This window comes from Peromyscus maniculatus, chromosome 5 (assembly GCF_049852395.1).
Source record: "Peromyscus maniculatus bairdii isolate BWxNUB_F1_BW_parent chromosome 5, HU_Pman_BW_mat_3.1, whole genome shotgun sequence".
NCBI classification, from domain to species: domain Eukaryota; kingdom Metazoa; phylum Chordata; class Mammalia; order Rodentia; family Cricetidae; genus Peromyscus; species Peromyscus maniculatus.
In genome coordinates, this window is record NC_134856.1 from 52,563,591 (window position 1) to 52,589,306 (window position 25,716).

At 46.5% G+C, this 25,716-nt stretch overlaps 1 protein-coding gene across 2 annotated transcripts in view; it reads left to right on the forward strand.

Moving 5' to 3' along the window:
• Cdh13 (cadherin 13) overlaps positions 1-25,716 on the forward strand; it is a 1,016,171-nt gene that overhangs the window by 877,927 nt on the left and 112,528 nt on the right. For both annotated transcript variants that reach the window (XM_006986350.4, XM_076572196.1), the window contains exon 8: positions 13,571-13,711. In XM_006986350.4, the coding sequence (XP_006986412.1) occupies positions 13,571-13,711 (141 nt within the window). The remainder of the gene's footprint in view (positions 1-13,570; positions 13,712-25,716) is intronic.

Consider the following 25,716-nt stretch of genomic DNA (forward strand, 5'->3'; position numbering starts at 1 on the left):
ATTAAAGGGCACGTCTGAGCAGAGGTGCTGAGGAGTGAGGAAGTCTGAGGCTGGGAGAAGGGCAGGTGGCCCCGGAGTGCTAGAGGGTAATGCTGGCTGAGGAGAAATGAGGGGTAAGGCCTGGAGAGCCCGTGTTTGGTGCATGGCCTTTGGGTCTTGTCAAGGAACACTGCAGAGCCACAAAGGGTCCTGTTGTCAGGTGGAGCTTCGGATGGCTCGCTCTGGCTGACTTGGAATGACCTGTGATTTAGAAGGAAGCTCCATAGTTACTCGGGTAAGGGAAGGTGAGGGCTAGCATCCTTGATAGCTGGAGGGGTGATGGAGAAAGGGCAAAGCCCTTGGTGAGCAGTTGTGTGAGGCAGGAAGGCAGTTTCTTAGGCTGGTCTATGATGCTACCTAGACCTGATGGCCTCGTGAGGAAGAGCCATTGTTGGTCTTGATGCTGCCCATGAAGGTTGAAGGGAACCATGCAGAGACAGCTAGAGGAGGTTGTGAGCCAGCTAAGGAGGCCAAGGCCATGGCAATATAAGCCAGTGCCTTAGAGGGGATGGATTTCTGCTTTTTTCTAGAAAAGGAAAAGAAAGAGTCACAGGCAAATAACTTTTGGAAACCGTGTTTTCCATTTTCCTTTGCTTCACATCATAAATAGGTGAGGACTGGGAAGATGGCTCCGTCCATAACGTGCTTGTCCTGAGGACCCAAGTTGGATCCCAGCACCCACTTTAAAAGCTGGAGTGCTGTGGAGTACACGTGTAATTTGAGTGCTGGACGAGGCAAACTGGAGGCTCCCTGGCCCGCCAGCATAGCCGAGTCAGCATGCCCCAGGTGCCAGAGAGTGTCTCAGAGAAGAATGTAGACAGCACTTGAGAACAACACCTGAGGTTGACCTCTGACCTCCACATGCATGCACACACACATGCAAGAGCACCTGCCCACGTATGTACGTGCCCACGAACACCAGTATACACTCACACATACAAATAAACCAGTCAATAATTAGGTGAGTTTAAGTTAACACATGCAAAAAAGATATATACTGCCCTTCACATAGTCATGTGACAATTGAGCACAGGTCACATGACAGTTGAGCGCAGCACCCCCATCAAGGTGTGTCCCCAGCCATTGCAGCTCCAAGAGTCCCCTTAGGATACGGGACCCCAACTCCATGCAGTAGTGCTGGTGGGGGCCTCTATGTCCCTGGGGAAATGACTCTGAGACAGGGCAGGACTAATAGCTTGAAAGCCAAGAGGGAAGACACTCATGCTCTGAGAGAGTAGCAAAACTGTAGGGACAGCACAGTCAGTGTACCTACTCTTCTCTTCCATGTCAGGAGCCTCTGCTCCCCCCTCTCACTCAGATCGACTCAGGAGATTCTCCAGTGTGCTCAGCTCTACTTCTCACCAGCCACACATCTGTGGGGCCCCCTGTGTCCCTCCGCCCTCACTGCAAATCCTGGGAAGGTCAGGCCCCACCACGTGGTCTCCGAGGGACCCCCCCAGCCTGTGTCTGCTCACCTCACGCACCAGGCTCCCGCCACACCAGGCCCCAGCTCAGCTTAGATGCTCAGGCTCCCTCCTGGCTCTCGGTCCTTCCGTGAGTTCTCTCCACTCGCATCTGTCCCTCCAGGCCCAGCTCCCGGACGTTGACCAGGTGCCACAGTGAATCTGCTACATCAGTTACTCTCCTCACTCTGTGACACCATGCCAGACAAAGGCAACCGATGGCCCGAGGTGCTTGTTCTGGTTCACAGTGCAAGACGTAGTCCACCATGATGGGGAAGCCATGGCAACGGGATGGGGGAGAGGGGAGGGTGGCGGACAAGTGGTCACATCACATTCACACTCAGGAAGCAGACAGAGATGAATGCTGGTACTCAGCTCACTTTCTCCTTTGTGTCCAGTCCAGGGCCCCAAGGAATGGTTGCCATCCACAGTTAGGGTGGGCCTTCCCACCTCAGTGAACCCAGTTCAGAAACTTCCTCATGGATATGCCCCGAGGTTTTTATCTCCTGGATAATTCTAGGTTCTATCAAGCCAACCATCCATCACAGCCATGGAGGCCCTCCCAGCCCTGACATTAGCTTTCTGCACCTGCCTCCTGCAGGGCCCTCAGATGCCCATAACCTCAGGGTGGGGAGCTTTTACTCCTGCCTTATCCCCAGCCACACCTCCAGCTCCTTAAAGGGGAAGAGAGCATATATTACACACATACACCGTCCCTAGTGTCCAGAACAGACTCCTATTTACTGACAGTTTAAAGCAGCATTGAGGTTAATAGTTTCCCACTTCCTCCATAGAAACCAACCCCTATTTCCAATCCTAAACTGAAGACACTGCCCTCCCCATACTCTTCACAGCCCCAGCTCTCTGCATACAGCATCTGGGTTCCATGCCCTCTACTTGGCAACTCCATGGTCTCATGCCATTGAATGCATCTGAGTGTTTGTCCCTACAATGGACATGATTCCTGTTACCTATCTCTACTGTCTAGCTCAATGTCTTGTAGAAAACATGGGCTCAGTTAGTGCTTGCTTAGCTAAATGGACTCTGCAGATCCTACCCCATACTCCGTCCCCTCTACACAGATTGTAACTAGTGGCGTTCTGATATCACCCATCAGTCTTCACATGTTGTCTTTCTGTCCCTTGTTCTAGCATAAAGAGAGCACCAAAGGCAGGTCTGAAACACTCATTACATCCCAGCAGAGTTACTTGTATGTAGTAGACACTGGATAAATGTTTCTGTGTAGCCAAACTGAATGTCAAGTGTGGTCCCGCCTGTGGTCTGCAGGAGCCGATTTTCCCAGGTACACTGTGGATGCCGTTGGCGGGTTATTTATAGTAAACTCATCGCTAACCTCAGAAGCAGGCTTTGTACACAAGTGCTCGATCTGCTTCTGGTGTCCCTCCACCTCAGATCCGTCCCTTCGGTGGTTCCACCCCGTATGTTTATGAGCTGTACTTATTTCCCTTGTTGCTTCCCTGACCTGCTGGCACTGTCAACAGCCACTCAATCTGGGGAAACGAGCTCAGCCTCCTCTGCTTAGCCACAGGCCCCAGCCGGGAATGAAGAAGCGACAGGTGACAGCCAGATATAAATGTGCATATTAGCACCAGGAAGCCTAAAGACAAACACAAGGCAAGCTCAGACCTTTCCTGCCTGGGATAGGAAGGCTCTTATTCACCCGCTGCCATAGGAATAAGTCACATTTTATAAGGAAACACACGTGGGACCTGCTGGATTTAGAGACAGCCTGATCCCAGACTTATGGGGTCCAAGTGGATGAATCAAAGCCCAGACAGACAGCAACTTGTTCTGCTACAGATAATGCCTCTGCCAGTCCACTGTGATATTTATAGAGCAGGCATCAGGAGCAGCTAGCCCGAAAATACTATGGTTCCCATTTGCAATGCCTGAGCAAGAAGCTCTGCATTGATTGGCCCTTGCCTGTCCAGGCGAAACAGGTGCATAAATAGATAAAGGGATTGTATTATAACTGTTAATGGTTCTCATTAGAGGTTCCTGAAGTATTAGACAGTTGTGGCTGGAGAGATGGCTCAGCAGTTAAGAGCACTGGCTGCTCTTGCAGAGCACCTGGGTTGGGTTCCCAGCACCCATGTTGGGTGGCTCACAACCACCTCTAATGCCAGTTCCAGGAGGTCTGATGACCTCTTCTCACTTCCATGGCTCTTACATAGTGTGCATAAACTCATACAGGCTCATATACATGCAGATAAAATAGTAAGTAAATAAATAAATCTTTAAATATTCAACAAGTCTTCCTTCAAACTTTCCTTAGCTCTGTTTATCCACATATTTGTTTGTTTGTTTGTTTGTTTATATACTTACCTGTTGGTTTTGCTTTGCTGGTGACCCAACCCAAGTCTTCCTGAACACCAGGCTCTCCACCACTGGGCCCCAGCCTCACCTTTCAACCTTGACTTTTAATGCAGAACTTGCGCTCAGGAGCCATCACTGGCAGCTCACCCTCACTAACTGTGTGTCTTCTTCCATCAGTGTTGTCCCACTGGGAGGTCCAGATCAGTTACGGTTAGAGAATTTAAACATTCAAACTGCCAACATTACCAATTAGGAGATTGTTTCGCATGTTTAGATGATGCCTCATGGATCCTGGGTTGGCCTCAAACTCACTGTGTAGCCAAAGAGGATGGCCTTGGACTTCTGGCCCTCTAGACTCCACCTCCTAAACCCTGGGATGAGATGCACTGCCGTCACACCATGGCTTCCTCCATGCTACAGGAGCACTCTGCAAACAGCCACCTCCCCTGCCTGTGGAGATGTGGTTTAACTTGTACAGATAGGCCACTCTGTGCCGCCATACATTAGCTTCTAAAAAGCACGACTGTAATTGGTTGATTATTGTATAACTACAATGGTCCCCATTAGAAGGCTCCAAATGAGACATGGCCCTTAATCTAGTGGAGTTCAACTGTTACGGTCAAGGTAACCATAAACAAGTGATGAGCACATTCGACCCTCACAGAGCACAGTGAGCACGGAGAGAGAAATAGCACTTGTTACTCATTGCTGCATAACCAATGACCCCAAAACATAATCATTTTACCCCATTGACATTTCTGACTTTGCAGTCCCTGTGTCCAGGAATCTGGGTGCTGCTCAGCTATGCGCTGTGTTTACTGGGTCTACTGTCCCATCAGAAGGTTTGACCCAGAAAGGGTCCACATCCAGGCTCACTCAGTGGCTGTTGGCCTCAGCTTTACACCACCTTTTCAGAAAATGTCGCAAGAGTCCACTGAGTAGCAATAGCCATCTGTCACGGTTTAAAGGCAAGCTGCTTGAATACTTGGTCCCCAGATGGTGGTGCTGTTTCGGGCTATCTGGAACCATTAGGAGGTAGAGCCTAGCTACAGGAAGTGGGGTTCAGTCCTTGAAGGTGATACCTGCTTCTGGTTTTAGCCAGACCTCTCTGCATCCTGACCTGCCAAGATGTGGTGCATTACTGTAAGCTCCTGTTGCCATGGACACGGCACCTAGCCTGGGCTCTCTGACCCATGCACCAGAATAAACCCTTATTCCCTTACATTGCTTCCGTCAGATACTTGGTCACAGCAATGAGAAAAGTCACTGACTCATTCTCTATTAATCACTGACGCATGCAGACTGTGTACTTAGCACTTACGCCTCTTGTAATCCTCACCCAGCCAAGAAGTCGTACTACTGTCCCATTGACAGAGGAGGAAGGAGAGGTGATAGGACTTCCATGGCTTGGCTGGGATTGCTCAACTGTAACTGGGAAACACAGTGTGGAGGGGCTAAGGAGAAGGTTAGGAAGGATGTACAAAAAGGCCATATGGAAATCTGCTACCTCACAGCCCAGTGGATCCAAGCTAATGGTAACTAATTGAATGCAGTCTCCTCCCTAAGTGCCAGCCAGCTCTATTGAGCACTTAGGTCTCTGCCTTCACGAAGGCTACAGCGCACTGAATAATGAACATCCGCCAATGATCAGGAATTAATTAGCCTGGAGGGAGTAGAGACACTGTGTTCAAAGGTAAGAGAAGGCGCTGCACCCAGCAAAGAAGTGAAGTCTGCACAAGGAGATCGGGTGGGGATGAGGCAGGAGAAGGATGGGGCTGCGCCGGCCGGGGAATGGCGAAACCTTCCTCCGTGTAACATTGATTCCTTGATTTCCCCCCACAGCTACCATTATGCTTGTTATTAGTGATAAATGTTCCGTTAAACACAGGCTTATGTGGAAGTCATCGTCGCCATGTAAAACATCAAGGGCCCTGTGATTGATTAGCTGCCGTATTTAATGACACTGCTTGGCTCTTTTTTTCAAGATGAAACGTTTGGTTTTCAAATCAGTGTGATCAGTGAACCCAGCCCGTGTCTGTGGAGACGCACCGGAGGCTTTTTGCTGCAGATAGACTGCCTTCCTCAGTTGCTGGGTTATCTAGCATCGGCAACTGGGGGACTCCCAGGAGAGACCCCAAACGCAATGGACATGCGTGGCTGCGAAACTCAAGCCAGGCAAGCGGCTTGACTCTCTAAGCTGCGCCTTGCAGATCAGATGACTTCAAATAAAATCCGAACAGCCAATTTCATTTTCCCAGGCTGGCACGATGCATTTCTCAGGCAAAATGAAATCCCAGCTCCCCAAAGTAGGAGCCAACCCTGAGAACCAACAGCTTTGGTTTGAAAATGGAAGCTGGGACCGTGAGCCCTCTGAGATACAAATTAGTCAGGAAACAGTGATGCATCTTCATTATCAAGAACAGGAGTAAATAGCTCACCTTGTGTGCCGAGTCCTGGCTAGGTGCTGGGACCAAAGGTATGGTCCTTGCCTGTGGGAAATTGGTCATCTACTTGGGGAAATGGTCAACAGGTATTTAGAATAAAACCACCAGACAGGCTGTGGAGATGGTTCAGTCAGCAAACTGCTTTCCCCAAGAGCATGAGGACCTGAGTTTGATGCCCAGCATCCACAGAAAAGCTGGCTTTGGTGGTATGTGCCTGTAATCCCAGATTTAGGGAGGGAGACCTGGGAGGGTCTCTGGAGCATTCGGGACGGCCAGTCTAGCTGAAGCAGTAAGCTCCAGGTTCAGTGAGAGACACCTTGTCTCAAAAAGTGAGGTAGGGAGTAATTGAGGAAGAACCCCCACGTAGATTAATTTCTGATTTCCACAGGCAAGCATACACCTGCAAACACATATGCACACACGTATAAACTTGCAGGTACACACATAAATCAACAAATGGGAAACTGCTCTCATGTTGGTGGAAGCAGGTTATAAATGGCCTTTGATCCTAAATGAGGGCTTAGGCCCTGCTCATACTCTGAAACCCAACCAGTCACAGGCCTAGGATCTTTGCTTTTAAAGGGCATAGAGGGTTGCTATAAAGGGTTAGGCAGAAGATTCCAGAGCCACGCCAAGGGTATCAGCCCGTTAACAAGAATCAGTCACGTGTTCATCTGATCAGGAGACCCAGAAAGTACAGAGCTTGGTTCAGCTCTCCCAGTCTGAGGAAGCAGGAGGTGGATTCACGACACTGTCTTCACCACAGGGGCCTTTGGTTTCTAGCAGCCAACACTGATGCTGGTGCTTCTGCTCCTGAAAGAACATCTGAAATAAAGATAGTGAGGTGTTATACAATCAAAGAAAGAAGAGCTGGAGTTTAGGGGCAGCAAACCCTGAGGCCTGGGCTTGTGTCTTTGCAGCCATGATGGTCCCTTTTGCATGGTACAGTTTAGAAGTGCTTTGAAATCAGCTTGACTATAACCATCTGCCCTTTAATCCATGAACCAAGTAGACAGGAGTATCAAGAGAGGCCTGTGGCGTAGGCAGCCTAGCTTGGAGAGGACTAGGGGGCATCCACCTCCCTCTTTAGTTTATTTGTGTAGAGACAGGGCAGTTAGGCAGTGGGGGTCTTGTCCCTACAGAGACAGAGTGCCTCCTTGCGGGTAGTGAGCTGCTTCTCCTGATGCTTGAGAAAGCAGAACTCTCCCCAGGGCCTGGAGCTGCTGGAGAATTGCATCTGTTCCCTGCAGTCTGTCACTGTGGCTCTTCAATCCTCCCGGATCTGACTGTCCAAGCTTGGGTTCATGAGTTGCTGTGATTCAATCAGGACAGATGAGTGCTGTGGTTCATGTCTCTGTATCAAGGGTGTTTCCCAAAGAAGACCACCATGGCTGGATGCTCAACTAATACCATCTGTCTGTGTAATATGTGCAGAGTGGCCAGGAAGGATATACACTGGCACATGCAGTTTACATAAGAGCAACCACAAGGAGTTAGGGAGCCAGAGAATGAATTCTGGAAAAGCGCTCAGCCAGAGTGGGAAACAGGTCCAAGAAACAAAGCTTCCCAGAGTGATACAGGGTATCGAAGCTTCCATGGGGCATCTTGTCTGGTATTTAAATTAGAATGGCAACTCTGGGGTTCACAGACAGCGAGCGACTTTTATTCCTGCTTACCTGCTTTTTTCTCACTGTGAAAGCAATTGTGTTCTCATTGTGTACATGCGTGCACACACGGGTGTATACATGTTTGCATATATTTAGGTGCATGTGCATCTGCGTGTGTGCATATGTGCATGCATGTGGAGGTGCCAACTTGATGCCAAATGATTTCCTCAATGTCCCTCAACTTTTCAGTCCAGGTGGGGTCTCTCTCCCTGAACTTGGAGCTGCCGTGTCCACCTGGTTTTTAAGTGGGTTCTGAGGATTCTAACTCTGGTCCTCACATTTGTGCAGCAGACTCTTTGTGCCCTGAGCCACATCCCAAGCCCAGCAGTTGTGTTTGCCCAAGCCCTGTGGGACAAGCAAACTTTCTAACTTCAAGTCGCTTTCCACAGTGAAAACATAGAAGCAGTTGGCTAGCTGACAGGAGCCAGGTGGCTAAATTATGAAGGACTAATGCAGTGGACTGACAGGCTTCTATGTAAGCACAGAGATGCCAGAAAAGGTGTGTGTGTGTGTGTGTGTGTGTGTGTGTGTGTGTGTGTGTGTGTGTGTGTGCATATGTGGAAGGTAGGGGGTGAGGGTATCCCACCCCACCACTGCCAATTTTTATTGAGTTTTGAGCGTTGTGGCTGAGTGGGGGAGAGGAAGAGGGTCCTCACATTCCACTTTAAAAACGACCGCCCCATTTTTACTTTCTTACAATGATTGGCTATGACTTCAGCAGTGAAAACTTTGTTAATGTAAGCTTTCAGTTTGCCAGAAAATTGAGACTTTTGGAACAGTTCGTCCAAACTCTACCATTTGTCTACTTCATACTCTGATTGATTTCCTACCACACTAATCAATCCATTTCCCATTACAGCCATAAAGTTTTATTTACTCCGGGAGGTGGAAACTGACTGGTTCATTTTTTAAAATTATCCATGCAGTTACTTAGACAACAAGAGTTACGCTGGTGTGCCCTTCCTCTGCACTCCTGTAAGGATTTGCACTCACCTCTTCTGTCCTCTGATTTGTGTGTGAACACAACTTCCTCAGGCTTGACCTTTGAACTCTTCAAAAAAGGGCCACCTCGGGCTGGGATGATGGCTCAGTCTGCAAAATTCTCTCCAAGCTTGAGGTCTTGAGTTCCATCCCCAGGACCCACCTGAAGAACCAGGCAGGTAGTGTAGCATGAATCGTTAAAAGGTCCGAAAAACAAACCCGGAGCCAGGTACTGCGGTCAACACTGGAAGATCAGAGAAGCAGAACAAGCCACAGCTTCCTCACCTCGCAATTCCTCAGCTGATCCTGTTTCCTCAGACCGAAAGCCTCTGTGTCCTTATCCAAATGGATCTCAGCTGAACTGCTTCTCAAAAGCCTGAAAGCTTAGCCAGTTCTAGTTCCTGGTCCTCACGCCTTATATACCTTTCTGCTTTCTGCCATCGCTTCCTGGGATTAAAGGCGTGAGTCACCATGCCTGGCTGTTTCCAGTGTGGCTTTGAACTCACAGAGATCTGGATGGATCTCTGCCTCCAGAAGGCTAGGATTAAAGGTGTGAGTGCCACCATTTTCTGGCCTCTATGTCTATCTAGTGGCTGTTCTGTCTTCTGACCCCAGATAAGTTTATTAGGATGCACAATATATTGGGGGACACAATATCACCACACAGGTAGTGACCACTTGTAATCCCAGTGGTGGGAAGAAATAAGTGGATCCCTGGGGCTCCCTGGCCCGCAAGGCTCAGCTCCCATCGAAAGACCCAGTCTCAAGAATCAGGACGACGGCTGGAGAGATGTCCCAGTGGTTAAGAGCACTTGCTGCTCCTCTAGAGGACCTGAGTTTGGTTCCAGTGCCCACGTGGGGGCTCACAACCACCACCTGAAACTCCAGCTCCAAGGTATCCAATGCTGCCATTCGGCATCCAAAGGAACCTGCATTCTTGTGCATATAACCCCACGTGGAAACATAGTCAAAAACTGAATTTAAATGTTTTAAAAACAGGGTAGATGGTACCTGAGGGATGTTGCTTAAGACTGACCTCTGAGTTCTACAAGTACACACACACACACACACACACACACACACACATACACACACACACACACACACACACACACACACACACACACGAGAGGTTGTGGAACTCATGTTCTGCAGAGAAAAAATTTAAAATGTATTTGTGAAGTGATTGGAGTGCTGTCGTGAAGGGCCATTTGTGACACTCTGTAGGATATGGCAGCCCTTATGCTTTCTTGTAGTAACCAGATGATTGATCACACCATCAGATGTAATATTAGCCAAAACTGCCTGGTTGCTCCTCTGAACCTCTGAACCAAGCACCTTGAAGGAAGGAGGAATTCTTTCACTCACAGGACCCGCAGGGTCTGAGAGGTGGATCAGCTTCAAGGATGACTGCCAAGAGCACGGGCAGCATTAAAAGAGCTCCGTCTGTGAAGCAGCAGTCATGGAGTCTGCATGGTCTGTGCCAAGTCTGCTGCGTGTACATGCTGTGGTTGTTTAGCTTAAGTTTTAGTGGGACTCCTAACAGTAGGAGTGGGGTGTCGCTGACTCTTTTGCCTGCTCTTGGGACCCTCCCCTCCTACTGGGTTGCCTCATCCAGCCTTGATATGAGAGTTTGTGCCTAGTCTTATTGCATCTTGTTATGCCATGTTTGATTGATATCACTGCTCTTTTCTGAAGGGAAATGGAGGAGCAGTAGATCTGGAGGAGAGGGGAAGTGGGCGGGGAGAACTGGGAGGAGTGGAGGGAGGGGACAATGCAGACAGGATATATTATATTAGAGAGAGAGAGAGAGAGAGAGAGAGAGAGAGAGAGAGAGAGAGAGAGCACTTCGTCTCACCTATGGCTCTGCATTATCTTCCTGATTGGCTTTCCCTGGGCAGATGCAGATAGACATGACCTGTCCAGACTGGTTCTTACCACTTCCAAGTTCAACAGAAGAGCTACCTTTCCCTGTGTATTCCAAGAGAAGCACATTCCAGATTGAACTTGAGATTTGGGGTAGCTTAACTTGGGTCATGTGCTCAGGCAGCCATTATGAACCCCTAGTTGACTTCCTAGGCAAGGTCAGAGGAGTTTCTTTTTCAGGGATATGATAGTCCTTGGGTCACACACTCACGGTCCTGGCAGGACAGGATGTGAGCAGTGGATAGCTTCTGCCTAAAAAGCAGAACTAAAACAGGAAAAGATGGCCTCAAGGGGCTGGGAGGTGGCTCAGTGGAGAACACACTTGCCACACAGTGTGAAGACTACAGTTCAAATCCCAGCACTCACATAACAACCAGGCAGGCACACCTGTAAACCCAGCACCCTGGAGGTGGAAACAGGATTCCTGGGGCAAGCTAGCTAGCTAGACTAGAATATTTGACATACTCTAGGTTCAGAGTCAGACCCTACCTCAATAAATAAAGTGGAGAACCATCAGCATCAACCTATAGCCTCCACACACATGTGCATGCATGTGTGTGTGTGCACACACACAGAGTGAGAGACAGAGAGACAGAGAGAGAGGGGGAAACAGAGAGAGAGAGAGAGAGACAGAGAGAGAGAGAGAGAGAGAGAGAGAGAGAGAGAGAGAGAGAGAGAGAGAGAGAGAGTCCATCCATGGGAACAAGCAATGACCAACCCTTCAAAAAAACACTCCAAAGATTTCATTAGTGTTCAGTTCCCCACGTGGGTTTGTAGTTCTGGAAGGAAATAGGAGGTCCTCCATTGTTGTTTTAGTCCTTGCTCCTTTTGGACCCTATTAATTACCGATTGGTACCCCAGTTTTGGAAGTCATCACACCGGCAGGGCTGTGAATGCAATTATAAACACCTTCTATTTCTATCATTGAAGGTGGCCTCACTTGGACTCGCTCATTGAGTGATTAAGCATCAATCCTAAGTGACTGAAGCCACTGAGGAGAGTGAACATCTTTATCAGCAGAGAAATCCTCAGGCCAGGCTGGCTCTGGGCAGCTGTCTGTTTTTCTCCAATGTACAATGCCCACAGAGCCCTTCTGCTTGGCTTCATTCCCCCAGGGGCTCCTGCCCCAGCCCTGCGGTGTGAGATAGCTCACCTGGCACCTCCAGCTGGTGCTCCCAAGTTGTCACCAGAGGGATAAAAGTTGCACAGGCAGAGCTTGCCTGGCCATTACACACTGGGTTGGGTGCTCTTATTGGCAACTCTGATCAGAGATGATTCTAGAAATTTTCATATAGAAAACAAAGGTGATCCAACCCCACACCCCACAAACAGAGAGAGGTGGTTGATGAGTCTCCAAAGGAAGCATGGCTGCAGCTTACCAGAAAAAAGGGTGCTGCGTGACTGACACCTGCAGCCCCATAAGGGGGATTTACACACAGCTTCACACACTCCATCTCAGGATCCTAGCCGTATGGTTAGCTGTTCTGAATGTGTCAACACCGTGAGAAACATGGACCCTGGCCTTATAATAAGAACACTGAAGAGACAGTAGCAAAGGTGAGGTAGTTTATCTTATGAACTCGCAGAGCTCCTGGGATGGCGGGCTCTGAGAACACAGAGCACAGTGTCCTAACCTAATTCAGCCCTTCCTCTCTGTCCCCTCACTGAGTAATCAGGAGAGCGCTGTCTTACAATGCCAAAAAGGTCTTGTTTTCCCTCTGGCGCTTACTCTTTTTCTCAACAAAAGCCTCATGTGGGTTCTTCTCTATGTATCATAAAATAAATATTCTGCATTTTAAAGCTTTCCAGGCACATGACCTTTTTATATCTACAGGTCACTAGGCAAACGTGACTGTTAGTAATTTTCTAGTCTAAACTTTTATGGGGGGGGGGTGCATAACTTAGCAGAGGTAGTTGTGGGAGGGCATCAAGACTAGCAAACATTTTGTTTTGTTTTGTTTTGTTTTTTATTCTGTATTCAGACCTAAGACCTAATACAATTTTCAGAATGAACCATCAGATTTTATTTCTTACAAACATGGCCTTTGAGATCTGTCCAGTAGTCAAGAAATATATGAATAAGAAGACCTAGTCATACACTCTCACTTATGGTAAATTTATGAGTCCGTGTTTACATTAAAATGCAAAGTCCAGATTTGGTGTCCGGGATACCAAAAGAACAACAACAAAGGAAATACCACATAAGAGACACTAAACCTCCTTTACTTTTCCACCTGTACCAAGGAAGCAGTAGTCAGCTTGATGTGCTCATAAGAAAGACCCAGTATACTGAGGTGTGCAAAGAATAGTGGCCCAGGGTTCCTAAAGCCGCCATCTTTGTTGTGACCTCAGGGGTGGGGCTAGCCTATGTCCAGATCAGATTCAGAAGTTTTCTTGACATGACAGGTGTAGGCATGAACATCCACCATGAGTATACGCCCACACCTAGGCCATAGAACATTCTAGAATGTGTAAAATCTCCCTGTAACAAGGACAAGTTATTAGAATCCATTCTGGTTGCCATTTCCAATCTAAAGATGATAACTATCACTCTAGAATGATTTCAAAGGTACATATATACCTAATATATATAAAATATCATGGTCAGTTAAAGACACCTGCTCTAGAAGGTATAGGAAAAATGTTCACCAGTTCTCCAAAACAGTGCCTCAGATCTAAACATTGTTTTCTCTGGTGTTTCTTTGCTTTGTAGACTCTGGAAAATCCCAAGTATGAACTGATCATTGAAGCTCAAGATATGGCAGGACTGGATGTCGGATTGACAGGCACGGCCACAGCCACCATTGTGATCGATGACAAAAATGATCACTCGCCAAAATTCACCAAGAAAGAGGTAAGCCCAGAACAGTGTTATGGGACCCCTGTGACTGCTGTGTATCTAAAATGCCTGACCCCTGGGAGACAAAGGCACTTAGTCTTTTTAAAGTCCATAAGAAAATAACTTTTAATACCAAAGTGCCATTTCCATAGCACTGTGTTATGTGTGTCCTATTGCAATTTTAGTATAGCAGTAAGTGCAGACGGAGAGGCCGTCTGAAGAGCAGCAAGGAGGAAGAGTGGATTTTCCTGGTAATTGCATGGTGACTCATGGACATATAAAAAACTTGAGTTATTGTGTGTAGAGGACCATTGTTTATCACAGGCATGGACCATGTGCTGTTTCTCATTTAAACCAGGGAGGGGTTGAGATGTAAGACCGCATTCTACTGCTGACTTGGTGCCTGACCAAGAAGTCATGAGCATTATGCATGGGATGGACACATGCTAAAGTCAGGGCTTCTTTGGGTCAGAACCAAAACCACATATTTGACACCATTCCTCCACAGCTGGTTAAGGGTATGGTAAAGCAGGTACTATTTGTGAGATGTTGAGATGCTGAGATGGGGCTTGGTAGAGAGGATGACAGGCTGAAGATAGTTATGGAGAACATGTAAATGAAGATGAAGGGGGTGGTGGGGACCATGTTGCTATGGTGATGATGAAATTCTAAACATGAGCCATTCTTATCCAAAGGGCCATTCCATGTTTTGTATTTGTGTCTGTATTGTGAATGAGGGGGTGTGCATGTGTATAAATATTCACATGTGTGGGGATGTACATTTACATGTACAAGTGTATGCAGGGATGCACATATACACATGGAAACCAAAGGTTCACATCCTCTGCCTTCCTCGATCACTCTGTGCCTTATAGATTGAGTCTCTAACTTGAGCCAGAGCTCACCAATTCAGGTAACCTAGCTAGTCAGCTCTGAATACACCCTGTCTCTGTGTCCTGAGCACTGGGATTATAGGCTGCCATCATGCCCACCCAGTTTTCATGGGAATATTAGGGATCTAAACACATGGCAAGCACTTTTCTTGATGCCCTAAGAAGAGAGAAAGATGGATTATAGATGTGAAGACCAAGGCTTATCAGCTCAGGATGGAAATTCTGATCATTTCAAGTTGGGACTGTCTTGGATGCTATCTTAGTATGAACTTCTACACACATGAGCGTGTCCCACAGTGGGGTCACAGGTGTGTGTGGTTGTTGGGAAGGTGTGTTTTCCACATTTTCTTTATGTAGTGGTCTATCTTGTTGTGGGTAGGGTACCTTTTTCTCTGTTTCAGAGAACTATATAACATATAATAAGATGTTACATATAATAAGACTGAAAATGACTCTGTTCACTAAGATGTTTGACTCACATAAAACTCTCAAGCAGATGGTCCACAGGCCATAACAGTGATACTATCATATTGGTTTCTATCTTAATTTTCTATTACCATGACAAAACACCATGACCAGGGCAACTTATAGAAGAAAGCATTTCATTTGAGGCTCACGGTTCCCAAGGGTTAGCACATGGCCATCGTTGTGGGGAGGTGCTGGAACAATAGCTGAGAGCTCACACCCTTATTCACAAGCATGAAGCAAAGTGAATGGTTTGGGTTTTTGAAACCTCAAAGCCTGCCCCTAGTGAGACACCTTCTCTAACAAGGCCATGCCTTTTAATCCTTCCCAAACAGTTCCACCAACTGGGAACCAAGCATTCAAACATATGATCCTATGGGGGTCATTCTCATTCTAACCACCACAGCTTCCAAAAAAAGACTTCTGATTTCTGCCCAGAGCTTAGTAGATGTTCAACTAACTCTAGCTGACCAACTTACATTTTCTGGCCAAATTCAAGTCTTACAGGGTGGGGGTAAATCAGTTTCTTGTTCATTTTAATACACTGTGTTTGCAAATTATTTTCAGAGTTTTAAAATCAGGTATCAACCATTTTATTCATTTAGTCAATCCATTTCATTTTCAAATTATACCTTAAGTTGATCATCAGTAGTTTAGATTAAAGAAATATTTTTTTGCAATTTTAATATATTTTTATTAATTATTTAATAATTTCATACTTTGTATTCATACCAAATTCACCCCTAAATTTATCCCTATTACTCCTCCCAGATCTACCCCCACACCCCACTCAACTTTGTGTATCCCCATTTTTTCTAATAACCCGTGGAGTCCAGTTTTGTACAGTCTATGTGCTTAAGGATGTGAAGCCTTCCACCAGTATATGACCCACCCATCAGAGGTCACATCCTTAAAGAAAACTGACTCTCACCCCTAGCAGCCATCAACTGTCAAGAGCCCCTCAGCTTGTGACTGGGGCTCCTGAGCCCTGCCCCACTCCCCCTGGAATGTTGACTGGCTCCATCTTATGCAACTTGAGTTCTTCCCACATACGTATTTTATGGTTGAACCGCAACATTACCGTATGTATGATAATAAAGCCGTACAACTTCACTCCAGTCCTCTAGTTGAAAAATAAGAGCAAGCCAGACTAAAAGAAAACCCCAGTTTTCACAGAGGGGTGAAGCCGTCCAGTGGACCCAGAGATCTGGACAGACACTCCCATCAGACGGAGGCAGCCTGTGAGGTGGCCTCTAATTCCCAGGGCCTGTGACATGACAGCCCAGCTGTCTTACTCTCCTGGTGCCTTTAGCTTTTTCAATGTGAAGATATTTTCTTAATCAACTACCTAGTGATGCCTCATAATTCTTTTTCTCTCTCCTGTTGCCCTGCAGAGCCTCCAGGGCTTCATCACACCCTTAGATAGGTAGCATCATTTTCTACAAAAGGACAAAAGCAAAAGGTCTCATTTTTCCTCCAGCAGAGTGGATTCTGTAGATTTTGCTTCGTATGATTGATAGCTGGGAGCCTGTTCTGCCTTTAGAAGGCATCTCCCTATTGGAAAACATGTGTAAATGTTAAAGATTATTGTCACATTGGAGAAAATCTCTATCAAGCTTCTGTCACATACATAGGAATTGTTCATTTTCCAGGGGTCCTGTGTAATGGCTAATCTTTACACTGACGCCACATGTCAGCCAGGCTGTCGTCCGTGGCCCTGTTTTGTGACCTGTTCTGAGTTTTGTGTTGTCTTTACTAATGTGAATGTGACGGGTCAACTCAGCAAGCATGTAAATCTGTTTCTAATGTGTTCATTACAACGTCTCCCTTCTTCACTGAATTTAGCAGACAATGAAGGAGCTACTTCATGTCTGGTGTACAATATCTGCTTTTCCTCTTACAGAACTGGCTGAGGCAGGAAGACATGGGTTTATTCATTTCTAACTTTATCACATTTGATCCATAATCTATTAAGGTTTTACTAGTAGCAGGTTTATTGAGACATTATTCACGTACCATAGAGCATACCCTTTGATAATGTGCAAGTCATTGGATTTTAATATATTCACAGAATCATGTGGCCATAACTACTGTCTGGTTTTTTTGTTACCCCACAAAGAAACCTGCATCGTTATCATCACTTACTTCCCCATTCCCCTGACCCTTTACCCAGCAGCAATTTTGCTTTTAGTCTCCAAGGATTAGTTGTTCAGGGCCTTTCACATCAAGAGAATCCCATAGTGTTCTTTGCTGTTGGCCTCTTTGCTTAGCATGTCTTCTAGGTTCATCCAAGTTGTAAGGTCAATCCATGCTTCGTTCCTTTGAGTGACTAAATAATACTCCACAAAGTGGATATATCTCATTTTGTTTAGCCACTCAATTCTTCAAAAGCACTTAGGCATTTTCAATTGTTTGAGTACTATAAATAGACTACTGTGAATACTCACATACAATCTATACATTTCTATATGAATTTTCCCTTTTATAATTTCCACTGAATTTATTCTTTGACAGCTTCATACATGTTTATAAGGAATCCTGGGTACCCTCACACCCACCCTCCCTTGTCTCTCCCCCACACCCATCATCGCTCCCCAATTCCCTTCAATGTGCCTTTCCCACATTAATTTTTTTGGTTCTGTGACCCACTGAGTTTAACCCAGGCCGTCTGTGTGACTATGGGCTTCAAACTCTCTACTGGAACCTGGTGGGCCACCAGGAGGTATACAGCTGAAGATAGTGGCTGTCCCTCCCTAACTGTCTACCAGCATCCAGAAGTTCAACTTGTAGGGGTTTGATCCACAGGTGAGCCCCTCCCTGATCCATGACCTTACAGAGCCTTAAAAGGGTGGTAGAAATGTCCTTAAGAGCTAAGCCCTCAATCGTCACTTACCCTCAGCTCCTTGAGCCATTGCCTAGGGTTCCTTATAAATAGAAGCTTCTAGATTTTCTTTCTACTTCACAGTATCTGGAGTGAAGAAAAAAAGGAGTCGCCCACAGCATCACTCCAAATTAGTCACCTGAAGCCTCTCCCTCATTTTATTTTGCAATGTGAAGGTTGCACTCAGAATGGCTTGCTCAAGTGACACTGTCTTCTGAATAGCCCAGGACTGTCACAGAGATGATTACATCCAGCCTGGGTGATTTAACTCTTGACCAATGATACAAACCTCCATCATCAGTCAACTAGGAGCCACAACCTGGGAGCTTCCTCCTAGCACATATACCCCCTGCGCCTCTGTCTCCTTCCCCCACAAACTAGCTTTATAGTTAGGTTCCTCTTTATAGAAACAAGACTTTACAGCAGATCTCTCATGAACAGCTTTGGTGAAGTTCCTCTGCCGTCCCATGTAGCCATAATCTATCTGTGCTCATAACCGTGTGAATATATCTGAATGCACTCATCGACTCTGTGTGTGAACGCTTGGGCTGTTTCCTGTGTGGAGTCAGCTTGGTTAGCACTGGGACAAACATGGCGGGTTGTGACTCTGGTGCCTGTGTGAATGTGTGTGTGTGCCTCTGCTTGGGGTTCACCTCTGGCTGCAGTGGTTGAACCCACTTTCTTGATACAGCCAGTGTGCTAAGGTAGTTATTTGGGTTTTGGGTTTGTATTGGACCGGCCAATGAGAACTTCGGGTGCTGCATTGTTATTGGACTGGTATGTAGAATTCTTAGTATACTAACCCCATTTGGTCTTGCGAAGTTTATTGTCCATCTCTTTAGTCTCACTATTCTATGTGCTGTGGTGTGTCACAGTGGTTACATTTGGATTTCCCTGGAGAGTGTTGATGTTGACCTCCTTCATTTACTCCTTGGCCACTGGCTTCTGTTTTGGGGGAGTGTCTCTAGAAGCTTCTAACTACTTCTTTGTGAGGCCAGAGGTTAGTGTCAGGTGTCATTACTCAGATGCCATCCAACTTGCCTTTGAAGCAGGGTCTTTCAGTGAACCTGTAGCTCTCTGACCATCCAGGCTGGCTGCACAGCATGCTCCAGGGATCCACCTGTGTCTGCCTGCCCAGCACTGGGATTCCTCAGGTCCTCATTCAAGAACCAGGTACTTTACCCACTAAGCCACCTCCCCAGCCACCTCTTAAGCTGGGTTATAAGGGCCTGGAGAGACGGTCCAATGGTTAAATGTGCTTGCTGTTCATTGGACTTGAATACATTCACAGAATCATGTGGCCATAACGACTGTCTGATTTAAGAACATTTTTGTCACCCCACAAAGAAACCTGCACCATCAGCACTCATTTCTCGTTCCCCTGCCCCTCAACCCTGGCAGCAAATTAATCTGCTATCAGTCTGCAGTGATTGGTTATTCAGGACATTGCACATCAATGGAATCCTGTGATATATGGTCCTTTGCCATCCTAGCACTCGAGAACTGGAGGCAGAAAGATCAGAAGTTCAAGATCATCCTCGGCTACATAGAGAGTATGGGCTGTACAGGAGACCTTGTATCAGAAAGGAGAGGAGGAGGGGGGAGGGAATGGAAGGGGGAAAAAAGAAAGAGGTGAAAACTCCCATTTGTGACTCCTTCTTTCTCCAGAAGTCTGGGGTGATGTATTTACCCAGGCCTCCGAGTTTCCATGCCATCTGTGTTAGTGTACCCACAGAGATTCTCCTGCCTCCATAAGGCATGATTTCCCCTAGGAGAGCCCTGTAAACCTCACTGCACCTGTATCTAAACACTGACCACATAATTACATGTTCCCTTCGCTCAGTAGAGATTCATCCCCACAGCCGTATTTCTGAGAAAATCGAACCCAGGTGAATTATCTGACTTGGGTGACTTTCCTGGAGGGTGGAGCCCAAGACATTTTAACAACCAGATAAATCTCAGAAGATGATTGAATGTTTTTCCAAACAGTTCCCAACTCCCTCTTCCCATGAAGCATTTTCTTTCCAGTAGAGTGAAATCTGTGAGAATTCTGTCAGGCCTCAGAATCTCCATTTAGCTGATAGTTCTCTGTTCGGCTGAGATTTTGAACAAAACCAAACCTGTGCTGTGAAATCTTCATCAGGCTTTGTGCAGAGTGGTGGGTAATCCCAAGGGTAAAGAGAGGAGATAAAACAGTATGCATACGCGTAAGCAGCTTTCCACTCTGTAAACAGTAATATTTCCTCAGAGTGCCAAGGCTCCTGGTCTGTCCAGTCCCTGGCAAACCCTTCATCTAAGAGCTGGCTTGAAAACTACATCCTCCACTTGCCATCCCATAATTGAGGAGGGTTTCTATGGAAACCAGCCAATGCTCTCTTCCCATGCTCACCTTCTGAGGAAGAGGTGAGTTCATTGCTTCCTTCTCCCACACCAAGGATCATGGGAAGCATGAGATCCTCCACTAAATCTAGTATTCAGACTTCAGAGGTCCTTCAGGCAGGTCAGGGGCTGGATTTCCTGTTATTACTGATTTCTATAACATTTGTCTTTTGAGGGGGAGGGAGGGCAGGCTCATGTGTCATGACGCCTATGTAGAGGTCAGAGGCCAACATATGAGAGTCAGTTTTCTCCTTCCACCATGTGGGTCCCAGGCACCGAACTCAGGTCATCAAGCTTGGCAGCAAGCACCTGTAAAGACTGAGCCACCTCATCAGTCCAGAGATGTGGATTGTGGACCACAAAGAGTAAAGAGAAACGCTCTCCAAGGAAAAGCCAAGGCCTATGAATAGAAGCCATCTTGTAGACTCTTCCCTTTAAGCTAAGGAAGGAGGGGGACGACTTCACTCCTGTCACTCTCTGTCCTCTGGCAGCAGAGTGGCATTGCAAAACTGTTCAAACACCCATGCTGACTCTCGACTGTGTTCATGTGTGATGTCAAATGTCTGGATTTTTGTAAGTTGTAAAAAAAAAAAAAATGTATCTATCTTGTGGCTGCTTCTCCTAGTTGCTCCTGGAGGTAGACCAGACAGCCAAGTGATTGATTGCATTAATCGGTCCTTTGTAATTATATCTGTGATGTGTTGAGCCCCATCATCCCTGTGTGAACTCCTATGCAAATTTTGTGCCTCCCTCACCCTCTGGTGACGCTCAGAGAGTCAGGAGCAACTCAGTGGCAATAAAAGCCATTTTTCACTCCAGCTGGCAAAGTCTCAGCACTGAGCCCCTCCCCAGCACAGTGTCCTCTGAAGACTCCCTGCACCTGCCTCTATTCAAAGGCAACATCCTCACGCTAAAAGCAACAACCGCCACAGTTTCTGAAACACCCACCACGAGACTCTGAGCATGCAGCACGGCTACTACCAAAATGCAATTTGCAGAGTGTGAGCGTGAGTTCTGAATAAAGAGCCAAGAGCCTCGAGAGTGGAGCATGCTGGGCAGTGGCCCAGCCCTTCACAAACTGCCTTGTATGGAACCATTTCATAAGTAAGATCACTGAGTCTCAGGCCCTGGTGGCTACAAACACCACCCACTGGCCACACTGCCTGCCTCCCTGCCAGGTGTCAGCGCACCCTCATGCCACTGTGTAGACGACATTCTGCTCCCATCTATCCCAGCTCCTTTCCTTTCCTTTGTACCCGGAAAAACCCCTGTTTAACCTTCCTCATCCTGGTTGTCAATCTCCCAATGTGTTGCTCCTCCCACTCTGATCCAGCACAAGTCTGACCTGCTGCTAGCTAGCTTAGCATCGCCACTGTGTTGTCTTCATCGTGTCCTCACTATAGAGGCTCCTGCCCTGCTTTCATTTCCGTTGTCCTGGTAAGACACCTGGCACAAGGCAACTTAGAGGAGAAAGGGTTTAGTTCAGATAACAACTCTAAGTTGCAGTCCATTATTATGAGGCAGGCAAAGCAGGAACTTAGTCACTTCGTATCCACAGTCAATATCGGAGAGGAACACATGCATGCTCGCTCACTCGCTCGCTCGCTTGCTCGCTTGTGTTCAGCCCGATTGCCCCACTCTTAAGCAGTGTAGGACACTCTGCCCTAGGGAATGGTGCTGCCCGCAGAGGGCTGGGTCTTCCCACTTCGATTAGTACAATCAAGATAATTCCCCACAGATGACACAGGCCAGCCTGATCTAAAGCAACCTTCCCTGAGACTCTCTTTCCAGGTGATTCTAGGTTGTGTCATGTTGGCACTTAAAGCTAACCATCAGAGCGCCTCATGCCACAAGAGTGCTTTGGTAGCTATTAATAAGCACGTGGCACTGAGCATGAGGGTGATATGAGATGTTTGGTTTGAGATTTCCTTTTGCAATATGATGTTATGAGTCTTGCTTTGTATCCCAGGCTGACTTTGAACTCATGGAAACCTTCCTGCCTCAGTTGCTCAAGTGCTAGGGTTGCAGGTGAGGGCCTTTATACCCAGCTAGAGATGAATTTATTATTCACTCAGCATATATTCACTGCAGACTTCATTTCACCTTCTAGTACAGTGTTAGTGATCTTTCAAGTCTGTATTATATAGAGTATTGCATCGATATCTTTGTCTGAGTCATGTGTGATGTTTTATTGGGTATTTCATTCTCCTCCAACACACACATATCTAACTGGCGCACATCCCACTGTAATGTATAATATCCCCTTCTAATGGGCCATGCAGCTGCCTGCTTCCATATCCCTCCCTAAACTGGACCATGTCATGGTTCATGTTCCCTGTCAATTGCTTTCAGAATTACCTCAGAGACAGACCAGAGAAGCTCAACCGGGGAGTGCAGACCCTCCCTAAATGCGGGCTGGATGTTAGAGAAGGGAGCAGGGGACCTACCGAGTGTGTGCATCCCCTGCTCTGTGTCCTGTTCTGTGGAGATGTGAGGTGAGGAGTCCCACTTCTGCCGAGGCCTCCCTCCCCTCCCCCCCCCCCCCCCCCCCCGCCGTAATGCACTGTGCACGTGAACTACAGGCCAGAATAGCCCTTGCTCCCTTAAGCTGCTTCATGCTGAGTATTTGGTCACGGTCATAAGAAACTAGCACCTGATTTGGCAAGTGGCAGATGCCCGGCAAACAGATGAGTGAGGAAGAAAGTATAAATACTTAACAGTGAACAACAGAGACCGTCAAACATTAAAGAATTGTATTAAAGGGGCTTCGGAGAGAATCTCAGCCAAGCCACTGGCTTTGTAGATAATGGACACTGCTCAGGGCACACAGCAGGTCCCATACCCATCTCCTGGTGGCACAGGACACTGCTACAAGTAAATATGGTGTCCCTGCACCAACACAAGTCCCCAGAACTCTAGTTCAGTGCTCTTGAGGTGGGCCGAGAGCCAAGATGCCTGGAGGGACATCCTTTTCAGAAGTGAATAAACTCATTGCATGAACTGCCAGAGTTCTGAATCATCTTTCTTATCAGCCAAGGAAGAAACATGAAACAAGAAAATCCAATGTTGATAAATAATACATAAAGGAGCCCTTACAGTGGAGACAGCGCAGCGCATCCCGTGAGGCGAGAAAAAAAAGGCGAGAGAAAACCCTGCACAGCTCCTACTCCCTTCCAGTTCTTTCTTCTAAGTGAGATTAAACAGAGCAGCCCAGAACTGATTCCAATAAATCCAGCTTGTTGCAAGGCCCAGTTCAGTTAGGGAATGAGCATCCTTCCCAAGGCTCCGCAGCATTTTCTCTCGACGTTGACCTGCCCAAATCCAAGTTTATGGCATTTTATGAGGAGGATATTTGGTTGTCTCTCCCATTCTTGTGATTAAAAACCCCCAGAAAATAGTCCTGGCTTCAGTTACAGGGGTGGGGGACTGTTAAGGCAGCTCACATCATATCAGACAGAAACAGAGATGAGCCCTAACAGGAAGGGGCCGGGGCAAGATGTGATCCCCAAGGGCATGCAGTCCAGTGACTGCCTCCTCCAACCAGGCCCCCCTTCCACAGCTCTGCCACCTTCTGATCACCTATTCAGATGTGCATGCACACGTGAGGGCGTGTGTTGTGTGTGAAACTCACTCAGAATGCTGTGGGTCCCTGTGTTCTCCTTCAAGACTTCTGGTCTCAGGACCAGCCTAAATCTTCCACATCAGCTTGTCGGCTTCCACATCTAAAGCCCTAGATGTCACTTGTTCAAAGGGCAGCCCAATTAGGGAGTCATTCATATATATCTGTGTATATGTATAGATGTGTGTAAGTATGTGTGTCTACATATATATTATATATGCATATGTTTATATGTGTCTATAGGTATATATAATATTGCATATATGTCTATATTGGTGTCTGCAGGTATGTATATGTGTGTGTATTTATGTATATAACCATGTGTATGTGTGTATATGCATCTCTACTATATGTGTGTACATATGCATATTTATATATGTGGCTATATATGCACATATATAGAGATATATATGCATATATATCAGCATGTATGTATGTGCATGTATATATGTATTTGTGTATATATAGTTTTTTTTTTTTTTTGGTTTTTCGAGACAGGGTTTCTCTGTGTAGCTTTGCGCCTTTCCTGGGGCTCACTTGGTAGTCCAGGCTGGCCTCGAACTCACAGAGATCCACCTGGCTCTGCCTCCCGAGTGCTGGGATTAAAGGCGTGCGCCACCACCGCCCGGCCAAGTTTTATATGTATATTGTGTATATATGCATATGTGTGCATATATGTATTTGTGCATGTGTATACTGTATTTGTATTGTATATGCATATGTGTATATCATTACATAGGTATGTGTATGTGTCTATATGTAAGTATGTATATATGTGTCTATATGTAGGTATGAATATATGTGTGTGTGTCTATATGTAGGTATGTGTGTCTCTGTATGTAGATATGTTTATGTGTCTATGTGTAGATATGTGTATGTGTCTATGTATAGATAGGTGTGTGTGTGTGCATGTGTCTATATGTAGATATGTGTATGTGTCTATGTTAGGTAGGTATATGTGTGTGTCTATATGTAGATATGTGTAGGTGTGTATGTAAATGTGTGTCTGCATGAGAGATCAGGGTCTTCACATGCCTAGGAAGCACAGTCTGCCCTCAGATCTGCTAACTGCCCTGGAGTCTAAGGCAGAGTGTGGCCTCCTCAGGATCTGCATTTATTTGAAGGAGACGGGCAGACACCCCTCCTCCACCAAGAGACAATGGTGACACCAAGGCATCGGGTCTCCAGGCTGCTGTCACCTGCACTGCAGATCAGCTCTAGCTCGTTCCCTTCCCACGCAGACAGGCAAGCAGCTGATTTGCAAAATCAAATTGAACTTACTACTCCGTCTGAAAGCTTTCTATATGCTTGATACTTACGTATTTTTTAAAAGAACTTTTTAGCAATGCTTCTGGGGTTTAAAGTCAGTGGGGAACCTGCGATTGGGATTGTGGCAATATCAACATAGAGAACATATGTAATAAAAAAAACTCAATACTGTTTGTTGAATGTGTAAATTTTCACGGTAACTTGGTAATCGCCACCCTATAAGAGCTCTTGTCCTGGTATTTCTACTGCTGAGTAAAAATGACTTCAGTATTTGCAGCAGGTTAGACTCAATTCAGATGGGAATAGAATCTGTAATTGCCCCTGTACAGGAAGTACCAAGTTCAAGGCCGAAATCACCGAGCCGATTCACTGCAGGCCTGTACCTGCACAATTTACCTAAATAGAGATGGTCCAGAAAAGTTTTTGTGAGCCATCTGAAAACCTCTCTCCCAAGACTTTTAAAATATATTTTATGGTCAAGATGTTGCCGAAGTCTCCCAGGACTAATTCCTAT